This window comes from Leptinotarsa decemlineata, unplaced genomic scaffold (genome assembly GCF_025532065.1).
Source record: "Leptinotarsa decemlineata unplaced genomic scaffold, Ldec_3_MD MMD2_P_RNA_scaffold_9, whole genome shotgun sequence".
Classification (NCBI taxonomy): Eukaryota; Metazoa; Arthropoda; class Insecta; order Coleoptera; family Chrysomelidae; genus Leptinotarsa; species Leptinotarsa decemlineata.
This window is the reverse complement of record NW_027412536.1, coordinates 6,188,489-6,201,173: the sequence shown is the minus strand read 5'-3', so window position 1 is coordinate 6,201,173 and position 12,685 is coordinate 6,188,489. Positions and strand designations below refer to the sequence as shown.

Below are 12,685 nucleotides of genomic sequence, written 5' to 3'. Positions count from 1 at the left end.
TATATAAATGAAGCAAGTTCTTTAGCGGTTTCATCCATATACTTTTTATTAGCAACATCGTAATCAGTGGTGGGGCTCTTCACATGACACAATTTCACATCACCACAATGAATATTACCATCTGAGATGTAATGCAACAAACATCCTCCAGAGGGCGTTGGCAATTTTCGCTTTCTGTTGCTGTCGCTACGACCAAACTTATTGATAACCTTCACTATTTCGGACTTCCATTGTCTACTAAATAAAATGATTTGAAATCCCTGAAACAACTAAAAAAGAAGAATTAAAAATGAGATAGCTGAAAATAATAATTATATTAACCAAAATAAACCTGAACTACCATGATAACCATTTTGAAAATGATAATATATTGGGGAACGTAGTGTATCTTATAGAATTATTTTTGCCTCTCTGAGTTCATACAAAATGGCAATGAGTTCATTGTTGTGTGAAGTATTTCCTGCATCTCGAGAGGCTATCAATAATTTGAGACGTTCGCATAGCTCGTTGGTATTGTCCCAAAAAATGTATTCAATGGGTTTCGTATTGAATGTCATTGCAAGAGGTAACGTTTTGGGTAGACATGATGTCATCGCAGCAGTAGTAGTAAAAGGTGTTTCAGGTTGAAAAACCCCAGTACCAGTTTTTCAACGATTTCTTGCTGTAGATAACAACGGTTTCATTATGTTAGTGTACTTGTATCTCTGAGTGCCTTTTAGATGCCCAGCGGAATTCTTGTGAGCACTCGATAAATCCAAAATATTTTTGTATACATTCAAATCCTCAGCATTATAATTTTCAGGCATGTCGAGAACTCACAGTTCATATATACCGAGTGTTCCTTTCCAGTGATACCCAGCCAATTTTATGTATCCGCTACGCTTGTCAAAATCGATTTCCTTTTGGCCTAGGAACCATTTTGAAGATACCCTATCATATATGGGACCCTATACTTTGTCGATATCCTTGTCATTCCTGTCCTGTGAGCTCACAAATAGAATGTTATTATTGTAGAAATTAATTATTTTCATTCAAAATTTCGTTGTTGTTTCAATCATTATTTAAGGAAATGTCATACTGACATTATATCAGTCATGTTTATGATATTAACTCTAACGAGACGTTCTTCGACGCTATCCATCGATTTCAATCCACCCATTCGATTAGGTTCTGATTCAGAATATACTTTGTCTTTGCTCAGTTTCCATTCGTCCAACATTGAAGAAGGTATGAAATTCTACTACTATGAAAACGCTGACAAAACTAAACAAAAAATCATCGATGTCCCTGTTGGATCTTACGAAATTGGTGACATTGAAGAATTAATAAACAAATACATCTCACCTAAAACGTTCAAGGAAAACCCTGAGGATTTTTTCTATCTCAAACCGAACAATAATACGCTGAAAAATGAAATATTCTGTCTGAAACACTCGATTGATTTCCGACCTGCAAATAGCTTGGCTCACATACTGGGGTTTTCATCTACTCTTCTCAAACCAAACGTACATTACGAATCCGATATATCTGTGGATATCATTAAAGTACACACCATACATATAGATAGGAACATTACGTTTGGAGCCTTCTACAACGACATACCGACTATACGATTTACGTATTTGCTGTTGTTGTTGGTCCTGGGTACGCAATTGACGAAATACCTAATAATCCCATTTACCTACCTATTGCACATAGAGACGAAATAAACAATATTACGCTGCGAGTGCTCGACCAACATTCCAGGGTCATTGATTTCCGAAACGAAGAAATAATAATTTGTTTGGAATTGAAGCGGAAGTATGCTGCTGACTATCTATAAAAACAATTCACCTCTATACCACAAGTCAGTCTTCACCAAGACCTTCACTTGTCGACAACTATTGACAACGGAAAATAAATTGTTTCTGGAATCTCTTGGTTATCATGTTGTCCAATCAAGTGTTCAACATTTTCCGAAAACCGCAAATCGATGAGTCCATACAAAAGGTAGAGTGGCGTACCTACTATCCTTAGGTCAAGTATTTTCGCAACAACGATGTTATTGAAATCAACATCAATCAATCTGATGCCTACGATGCTTTGTACGATAGTCTGCTATTCTTTAGTGGAAAAGTTGAAAAGACCAAACAGGTCGGTGAGGTGTCATTCGTAAACAATGCTGGCGCTTTCATGTTTCAATCTGCTAGTTATAAGCAGAGTGGAGATACCAATTGAAAGCAGTTCGTGAACTTGGAATTGTTAGTACTTTTAGAGGCTTTCTCACCTACACCGACGAACATATCAAACACTTGGCCACCTCCGGTTGGACTCTTTCCAACAATACAGGCATTATCAACACAACGCATCTAACATTCAACATGCTAATACCCATCAAGCATTTTTTGAATATTTTCAACGATTATCAGTGTGTTTACTACGGTAAACATACCATTCGATTAGTACGAGCTAGAGATGATAGCAACTGTTTTAAAACAGAAGAGACTCCTGCTGCACTTTCACCGAAAACTGAAGTTAAATTGGAAATTGAAAATACCGAATTGAAAGTTAAACGAATTTTTCCTCATGATCAAATTAAATTGTAACTTTTGAAAGCTATCTAAGCTGACACTCCTATTCTCATACCGTTCGGAAAATGGGAACTACATATGCTGCCTGCTCTTACTCAAGGTGCAAAAAATGAATTATGGGCCGTCAAGACTTCCTCGTTCCTCGAAAGTCCTCGCTATGTGATTGTATGTTTACAAAAAAATCGTGATTACACTGTCAACAATGATCCAACAATATGCAATCATTTGAATATCACCAATATAACGCTCAACTCTAAACGGTGAAAATTACCCCAAGGAAAATATGCATTTGAATTTTGCAAAGGGGAATTTTTTGCAAGCTCATTTCAACTACTCACAATTTGGTCTCAGCTACAAAATGATTAATCAACATAATCCTCTTCTCACTTCCACCGTCTTTGCGGACAAAGCTCTCTTTGTCATCGATTGTTCCAGAAGGGATGGGAGCATCAAAAGTTCCAGTGTTGATGTAAAACTTGAAATCGAAGCATCCGAGGGATTTCTTCAAAATACTAGAGCCTATTGCATAATTGTGCACGACACTGTCATAGAACACCTCCCACTCAGCGAAATTATTAAAAAATGGAACTGAACATGTGATTTTGCTTCAGTATCAATCGAAGAGTCAACATGAGAATAGCTGATGTAGATGTTCAAGGCTTCACCGTCGAGCAAGAATTCCATCCTAAAGAAATAGCCATTAGGATTGGAATTCAGTGTAGTAACTTTTTATTGCTGTCAAACACACCATTTTCCTGTTTGAGTAAAGAAGATCGTCGTACCGCCTGTTACTTGGAGCGAAACATTCACGGATTGAGGTATTCCTCTGGCTTTGTGGAATATAATCAATTGGATGCTATCCTCATGGAAAATCTACAAGGTGTCGATGTCATTTATGTGCGGGGACATCAAAAACATGACTTTCTAACTGAAAAATTTCACGAGTTGAATATACCGACACGCGTTGTGAATTTGGAGGGCTATGACAATACAACATGGATGGTTCCCACATTCGACAACAACGAAGGTGTCTCACCCTGTATGCATTCAGGGTGAGACAAAATCATTTCTTCTCTTTTATCTAACCTCACCGCCTTATGATAATATACCCTTGACAAAAACAGAAAACAACAAAAAAACGACAATAACGACAAAACGATAACGAATGAACGCACGCAAAACGGTCGAAAACACACGAAAAAAGGTCGAAAACGCACGCAAAACAATCGAAACGTTTGTAAAACGGTCGAATACTTCGCTCCCCCATTGCCCCCACGTTGAGTCCACAACGCGTAACCCCTCGACACTTTTGGGTATCCTCTTTCTCCTGATGATGCTAACTTGGTTAACGAAGATGCGACTTAGTGTCTTTCTGACATGTTAGAAAGCTAGACTTTTGTTAAATCGACATGTTTTTTCTTATATAATGTATTTTGACGCACCCTGTACACTTCGTCATGTTTTGTTCTTTAATGATGTATTTTGAGACACCTTGTACACATTGAGGGATCGCAGCTTGAACTGTTGAGTTGTCATATTTTTTCTTAAATCTGATTCATTATCATAAAATATATCACTTGCGCGTTTCCAATTTTTATCGAGTCGTATTCCCAACCCTTCATGCTTAATTTTGAAACAGACAACGCTATATTGCCTCATAAACAATTTATTCTACAACCGGCAACACCGAAATCGCGCTAGCAACGTAAAACAATTTCACCATTTTACGGAAATCAAAAAAATGCGGTCAAGTATAATGAATAAGTCAATTTCGGTCCCTACAAAAACAAACGTTATAAATATCCATCATTCTCAATCATATCCAATGTCTTACATTGGTGTCGAGCTAAGGACAACGCCTACCACGCGGTCGAACCGAGTTCGATTCTCATAACTATAAACTTTTTTTAATTAGGATTACGTGACAAGGGGGCCTGAGCGGTGAAGCGGAGTACTAAGGGGGCCAAGAGCAAGGGGGCCCATGCTCTTTGAATCTCTTCGATACTCATTCCATACTGCATCGATTACGTCACACGTTTCTCTCTTCCACTCACTAAAGTTTCTCTCTGAAACACTTACCAGCGACGCACGACCTTGAAGTATGCCAGAAGTATCTTTGTTCATCTACTCTTTTTGTCCTTCCCTTCTGTCTTCTACATCAACCTATTTACAATGCTAAATTATAGTGACATCAAAGTAATTATCACGTTTTTCTCCATGCATGCATGTTTGTTGCATAGATATCATTAAGTTATTTTGTTCAAAAAATGAACGTTGTTAGTTTTTCCATGACGAACATATAGAATGACAATAACGCAAATTTATCCCAATAATGTCAAGAAATCATAAATCTCCAATCACAGAAAAGCCATTTCAGTTACTAACCAAAGTCGTGAAACTCTTTGGGGTGATACTTTAAACACACTAAAATATATCTTTAACCTTTCATAATCAAAACATGCCCTCACTCCTCCATTTGAATACAACTTTGTTCTTTAGATTTATGGTTCCATATGGTGCCATTAGGCATTAAAAAAAATATGTTTTTCCGTTAACCAGCTGTCGCCCACATACGAACGACAACTCTCAGAAGTTGAGAAACTTGTGCGAGCTAAGGACTAACGAGGTCTTACCTTTTAACATGTGGTTCCTAACACGATTGCAGAATCATCCCAGCGTCAACCAGATAAATTATCTCGAGAAAAATATCTGGTCGAGGCGGGAATCGAACTCACGGCCTTCCGATCGTGAGTCGGGCGCACTACCACCGCGGCCAATTCCACACCCAAAATTAGTGGGTTAACATAATAATTATAATAATAAAAAAAGAATAATAGCAAAAAAAAAATTATTAGTTGTAACCAGTCGAAAGTCCAAATTGCTTTAATTATTTTTATACTTCTTTACAATCAATACAAATTGTGTCATAACAACATTATATTTCATAACATATATTACATATCTCTTAATAATAATTTGTAATAATACTCTAGCCCTAACCAAAAACGTTAATAATTGGGATACATCATGTAATTTGAAAAAAAAAAAGATTAAAAATAATAATCAGCATTGAAACTAATTTGAAGTCCTACGATTTTTCAACAGTCAACAAGAATATGACACAGTTTCAATTCTATCCACTTCATTCGCATTTGCTCTTCACAGTCGCTATTATCATATTAGTTTGATGAATTAGGTAAAGGGCACTAACAAATACTGAATTGGCACTGAAATCAAAATGAATTTTATTTTTCTCAAATAATACTTTTCAATCAGTAAATACGTCAACCCGACATAATTTTCAACAAAGAAAAAACTTTTTTTTTTGAGTGAGGAAGGAAATTCAGAGAACTAACTATAAAGAGTTTCGAATAGAGTAAATAAATGATCTATGATGTAGACCACTATCAGCTCTGAAATACAGATTTGAGTACGTCAAGTTTACCATTAAAAATGAAATTTCCTATTAAAAAAGGTAGTGTACAGATTTCTAATAGACTAATAGCCTGATTTTCACTCTTTTATAAACTTGTTGCATTACTTTTTTTCAGATTGAGTTTACAAACTGATTTTTTTTATATTAAAACTTCATTGAGCGCCAGTTATGATTGAAAACAATTTGTTGTTTTATTCAATATAGAAAATTGTTATAAAATTAAAATTACATTGAATATTTGTTGTAAAGTTTGTGAGATAGAAGTAAATGTGTGAACAAATTTCATGTTTATTACTCCTATAAAATATTATTCTAGTGTTAGGAACGAGACAAAGATATATCCTTCAAACCTTGATTGGCAAAAGCTAAACCCAAAAATGTGAAACATTTCTTACATGAAAAGTCTAGAAAATTACCAAGGTATACTAAAAATTTCGACTGTACACTTTTGAATAAAAATACATTTTGATTAAGTAAGGGCAATGACATCTTTTACAAAGACCCACCTATGGAATCTACAGAAAACTCAATCCTCGAATATCACTCTTTACAGTAAACTGTTTGGGATAATAGTACTTCAAATAAAAATCTCATTTAAAACTCAATAAACCATTTCAAAATCTTCAAATCACACTAATAAATGAAATACACCGGGTTTTATATTTGTTACATATTTTATCAAAAACCTTACAGAAATACTGAAAAATAAAATGAAAACAATGTAATTTTGTCACTTACTGTCCTTCTTTGAAGTATTCTTTCAAAGTATTACTGAATCTCTTTGAGTACTTGACGAATTCTCGTTTTCTTTGTTCTAATGACTGTTTTCCTGTCGTTCCTGGTATGAAACCATTAACTTCGTTCACAGCATCCAAAAGTTTTTTTATAGCACTAGCAATTTCTCTGAAACAAGAAAAATTAAACAACTGGTAAATTTTCGTTATGTGTACACCCGGCGATTTTGAAAAAATTTTTGACTGTACTTACGTATTTTGATGCGTAGATTACGAATCCGAAAGAAAAAAGCGGCGCTCTCCCTTATTTAAAAAGTTACGGCCCTTCAAAGTTCAGAAAAGGGCAACTTTTCAGCCTTCTTTTTCACTAAATAAACTATTTAAAAACACATGCATTTATTCACTAGGTTACCTTTACACCTTATTCGTCCTCCTTTAACACTTTTCACTTCAATAATCAACATTTTTCTTATAAAAATGTTAAAAAATGTACGGAGCTGCTTTTTGGTTACATATCACTGTATTTTACGTTTTTAAGGTTAATGATATGGTTGGTACGACTGATGCAGTCCATATTCCTGAAGTAATTCAAATGTTTTTTTACCTTCATTCTTTAGATCGTAAATTGGTTTTTGGTGGTGTATTACGAATTTGAAATAGTAGGCGACGGCAAATACCAACCGCTTTTTTCTGAAATGTCACTAGTAACTAACCTAAAAATAGAATAATGTCACCAGGAGAAGCATTCGTTTTTAAATTAAGTTTTTTATAAGAAAAATGTTGATTATTGAAGTGAAAAGTGTTAAAGAAGGAGGAATAAGGTGTAAAGGTGACCTAGTGAATAAATACTTGTGTTTTTATATAGTTTATTTAGTGAAAAAGAAGGCTGAAAAGTTGCCCTTTTCTGAACTTTGAAGGGCCGTAACTTTTTAAATAAGGGAGAGCGCCGTTTTTTTCTTTCGGATTCGTAATCTACGCATCAAAATACGTAAGTACAGTCAAAAATTTTTTCAAAATCGCCGGGTGTCCACATAACGAAAATTTACCATCGAGGAACTTTCACAAATATTAATTGCAATAACATGGAAAGCTGATGAGAAATTACCACTGAAAACATCATGGCCACTGCATAAAACAAAACTACACAAATTTAAAGATTGGAAAAACTTTTTTTTTGAATTCCACTAGTACCAGTAAAAATTGGAGGGTGTAATCATTATGTCTACTTATTATGCTCTAGCACATAATGGTCATCATAATAAATTCCATGTATAGATATTATCAAACAATATCAAACAATTATAAATATTGAGTGTTGAACAATAAAATATTTTACATCTCATGTCAATGTGAAACTTCCAATAAATAACTGACATATGACATATCAGATTAGAACACAATTGAACATTTTCAAATATTAAATCAATTATTATCTAGTTAATCTAATTATAATTTTTGGAGTGCTATAAAACTATAGAAATTTTGTTTTTTATCAATAATTTGGTTTCTACATCAGGGCAGGTTTGAATTTTTTCCATTATGTACTAATTCACAGAGTATGATTTATTGATGTAGACCTAAATAGGTAAAATTTGGAACCTCTGTCCTCAAACTAACCTATTGAAAACACTTTTTCCTTTAGCGAAACGCGCGTCGAGATTTTGCAGGCTTTGGCTTTCTACTTTTCCATCTTTATAGAAAAAATGTGGGAATCTTCTGAAGACAGGAAGAAAGCAATTGAAGACTTTATTTTTAAATTCTTTGCTTTCTTCCTTTCTTTGGAAGATTCCCATATTTTCTGTAACAAGATGGAAAAGTAGAGAGCCAAAACCTTTCTTTCTCAAAAATTAATCTCCTATAGAAACAAACTTCTTTCAATTTAAACAGCATATTTGTTCTGGTGACGTTTCAATAAATGTAGATCTAATCTATCAAGAAAATACTGACAAAAACTTCAAATTCACTGGACACTGCTGTATTGATTTTATGTAGCTGAAATTTTAGAAGAAAATTATTGTTGAACATATATGATTGAATTGGGTGATACTTGATTAACATCCATAACGTATTTAAGTAATGCTTTATTGGGAAATTTTCACTGATCTACCTCAGGTGTGTTCATACTCTATGAACATGCCTGAGGAAGCTATTGTATTGTATAGTGAAACATGTGTTGCGGTTTTGAAAACTATTCAGTGAAAATCTCTGAATAAAGTTTTACTGGTCGGTTGATCTAATCTATCGACCCGGCAGTTACCAGCAGAAAGTCTTCAGGTCTACCATTGTAGGATCTTGTGGGACATTTCTCCATGATGTGTTTAATCATTTGATATTCTCCGCAGTCGCAGTATGGTGATAGTTGTTTGCCCCATTTGTGCAGGAGGTATGCGCATCTGCCATGTTGCGTTCTGATTCTGTAAAGTGTGGACCAGGTGCTGCGTGATAGATCAAAGACTTTTGGGTAATGCAGGGCATATTATTGCCTTGTTGAGCGGTTCATTCTTGGGTCCATGCATTGGTCAGGTTGAACTCCTCTTGCATCTCTGCACTTGCCGTGAGGTGTAGAGCTAGTTCGCCTCCCCGTGTGCACTCTGGCTAACGCTAAATACTAGCACACACTGGTAGTCAGACAATCCTAGGATCTCCTGACCACAAGACACACACTCACTCACATGAAAATGGATATGAAGTTAAGTAAAAAAACATTAAAAAATATGGCGTGCAACACTCGCACATGGTTTACTATACAGGGTGTAACATAAGTACGTTAAAATCTTCAAGTTTCGTATTCCTGAAACAATTTTAGGAACAAAAAAGGTTTATAAACTTGTGTCCGGAAATGCTTCGTTTCGGAGACACAGGGAGTTGAAATTGATTTTTTTGTTCGTTTTTTAAAAATAACTTGTAAAAAAATAAGTTATTTGCAGGAAATTTGATACCCGGGTATTTTTTTTTGTGGAAAGTCATAATTTCAACACCCTGTTTCTCCGAAACGAAGCATTTCTGGACACAAGTTTATATAGACTTTTTTCTTAAAATTGTCTAAAGAATACATCACTTGAATATTTCAACATACTTATGTTACACCATGTATATACTAATAATAAAACAGATATTCTCATTTTTGTCAGTGTAAATCTGATTTATAAAAAGTATTTTAATGGACACATTTTGAATCAACTTTACTAACTTTATAGTTTCCAAAAATGTTTTTCTATCCGTTATTTCGTCTGGAATTCTACTGAGGATCCTTTTGAGTGAAGCAGATTTTCTGTTTAGTTCCTGGAATGCATCTTCTGATCTATTGAGACGATATTCCACTACTGAAAATATAACAATTTGAACAATATGGAATATGTGAAATTTCATTTGAATGAAAAATGTTTACTTACTGTTTTCTGGGTATATAACCTTTCACAATAATAATAAAGAATCTGATAAAGTGTAATAAAAGAGCAAACTGAAGTTCCCCCCCAAAAAGTTACTGCGTAATATCACTGAAGAGTCCAATTAGTCAGTAACTTCATTGCCTATAAATTGAAGAAATCAATTGAAAAAAATCAAATATTTATACTTAGCTTTCTTTAGTGCTCGACGTTTCGGAAAACAATAATTTTTCCGTTTTCAAAACCTGAAATTCACTTTATTGAATTTCAGGTTTTCTAAATTTTTCAGGAGTTTCCTTGGTGATAATTTTTGTTTCACTCCATGAAATAATCAGAAAACTCAAAGAATATGCATATATTATATTAGCAGGTAACAAGTGTGGAAATGGATCGTACATGTTTGCCATTACTGAGAGAGGTTGAAAACGGAAATATGAACATCAATTGAATTCTCAAAAAACGTGTATCTGGACATTTCATTCTTTCCACGTATGTCAAAAAAATTAGAGTTCTTCACAATCTGAGGCGAAGGTTTTAAAGCAAATTTCAGGTTTTGAAAACAGAAAAAGATTGCTCTCCGAAACGTCGCCCACTAAAGAGCTAAGTATAAATTTTTTTTTTCAATTTGTAGACAAAATTTATGAATACGACATACGACAAGTTACTGACTAATCGGACTCTTCAGTGGTTCATTATTGGGCAGTAACTTTTTGGGGTGAACTTTTCAGTTTGCCCTTTATTATACTTCAGCAGATTTTGTATTGATTCAGCTTTTTTTTATTTTCAGATTGTGGAATTTCATATACCCAAAAAAACAGTAAAAAGTATTGCATCCACTAAAAAATATCTTTCAAAGAAAATTGTTCAGTATTAAACAAATAATTCAACACTTTTCATAAAAAAATATTGAGTTTATTGAAAATGTATAATATTTTTCGTACTTTCTGTATATTAAACAAAAGAAAGAAAACTGCTGTTCATTATTGGCATTTTCCATTTTTGATTCTGAAACGTTCAAGTTTGTTTTATAGAGATGCCAAAAATTATACTAATATCCTTGATAAGCTGTAGCTTACATTTACTGGGAAAGACGATCTCTGGAAGTTTATCCCAAAACTACATTTTCCTCGAAAGAGTTCTTTAAAAATGTATTTCGAGATATTGTTAAAGCTTGAAATAGACAGCTTTAGTTGATATTCATGAACAGAAGAGTTTGTTTTTCATGGACAGGAGTCTAAAGTATACAAGCTGAATATAACATTGGGATTTAAGCAAGGAAGCAAAGAATGAAACCGAAATTTAATTTTCTGAAAAGTATGAATTCTCGACAGTCGTATACTGAACAACATATCATATTTCAAATAAGACAAAAATTGTCTACATTTATATCTAACATAGTAGACTTTCACTTGAAATTCAAGCTCAAGGTTGCCCCTTTCCTCTCATGCAGACCTACGACTTTGTAGGTACTGGTACATGTGCCACATGTACCTACAAAGTGTAGTAGTCTGCATGAGAGGAAAGGGGCAACCTTGGGCATGTTATAATGCACATGGTGAATAATAATCATATATATATATATATATATATATATATATATATATATATATATATATTTATTTATTTATATATATATATATATATATATATATATATATATATATATATATAAAGTTGAGAATCCTAGCGACTGGAGAAATGTACAGTAAAATTGAATGACGGGGTCTCTCAGTCAAAAAATCAAAACTCTGCTTTACTTTGCCAAGCTTTCTCTTCCCGCGGGAAGCTTCTTCAGGGCCTATAATTTATTGAGTTGAACATTAATGGATTTTTTTTGGTTTGACAAATGTCATACCTTCAAATAAATGTCATTTTTCAATGGGTATGATGATTTGATAATCTTTGACTCTAAAGGGAAAGTTGATTGATACAATTTTCATTACTATCATTATGATTTTTGGTGTAGTTTTAGTAAGTCTGTATATACTGCTGAGATTATCAATGTCAGTTCTCTTATTCATACAATTAGAAGACTTATTAATTTCAACCATTTCAAGAAAAAGGCGTTAGGAAATATTTTTTTCTGTATGTAAAACTTTGATATTAGAGTAATTTGGTTCATGTCCTGTTTCTATAGAATGTTGCGCTAATGCACATGATTTCTTACTGAGCTTTATATCACTTTTATGTGAAGTTATTCTATCTTTAAGAATTCTAGATGTTGTTCCAATATAATCCAAAATACAATTGTTACAAGGAATGTTATAAATCACATTTGACTTTTTGGTAGCATCCGTTTTATCTTTTTGGTATTCAAATGCTTTATAGTTTTAATATTTTTTTGGCATATTTTGATATTTTGTTCATTATGAAAAAGTTTATGATATTTGAAGATAAATTTCCAAAATTAGGTATAGATTTATAAGAAAAATTGATAGGTGAACTATTATTATTACATACATTTCTGTTGATTACATCGGAATTTGTATTACTGCCAGTATTGAAAATTATTTTATTGAGAAGTTTTCTGTGAAAGGAATTTTCGATCAATATGTCTCT

The 12,685-nt window shown here is 33.5% G+C and overlaps 1 protein-coding gene across 1 annotated transcript in view; it reads right to left on the bottom strand.

Annotated features, from left to right (window-relative positions):
- Positions 1-5,603: 5,603 nt before the first annotated feature.
- The window catches only part of Ccm3 (programmed cell death protein 10 Ccm3), a 35,454-nt gene continuing 28,372 nt past the window's right edge, over positions 5,604-12,685 (bottom strand). The window contains exons 3-5 of the mRNA XM_074170528.1: positions 9,931-10,063; positions 6,745-6,909; positions 5,604-5,797 (exon numbers count right to left, since the gene is read on the bottom strand). Of these exons, the coding sequence (XP_074026629.1) occupies positions 5,713-5,797; positions 6,745-6,909; positions 9,931-10,063 (383 nt within the window). The 3' untranslated portion in view covers positions 5,604-5,712. The remainder of the gene's footprint in view (positions 5,798-6,744; positions 6,910-9,930; positions 10,064-12,685) is intronic.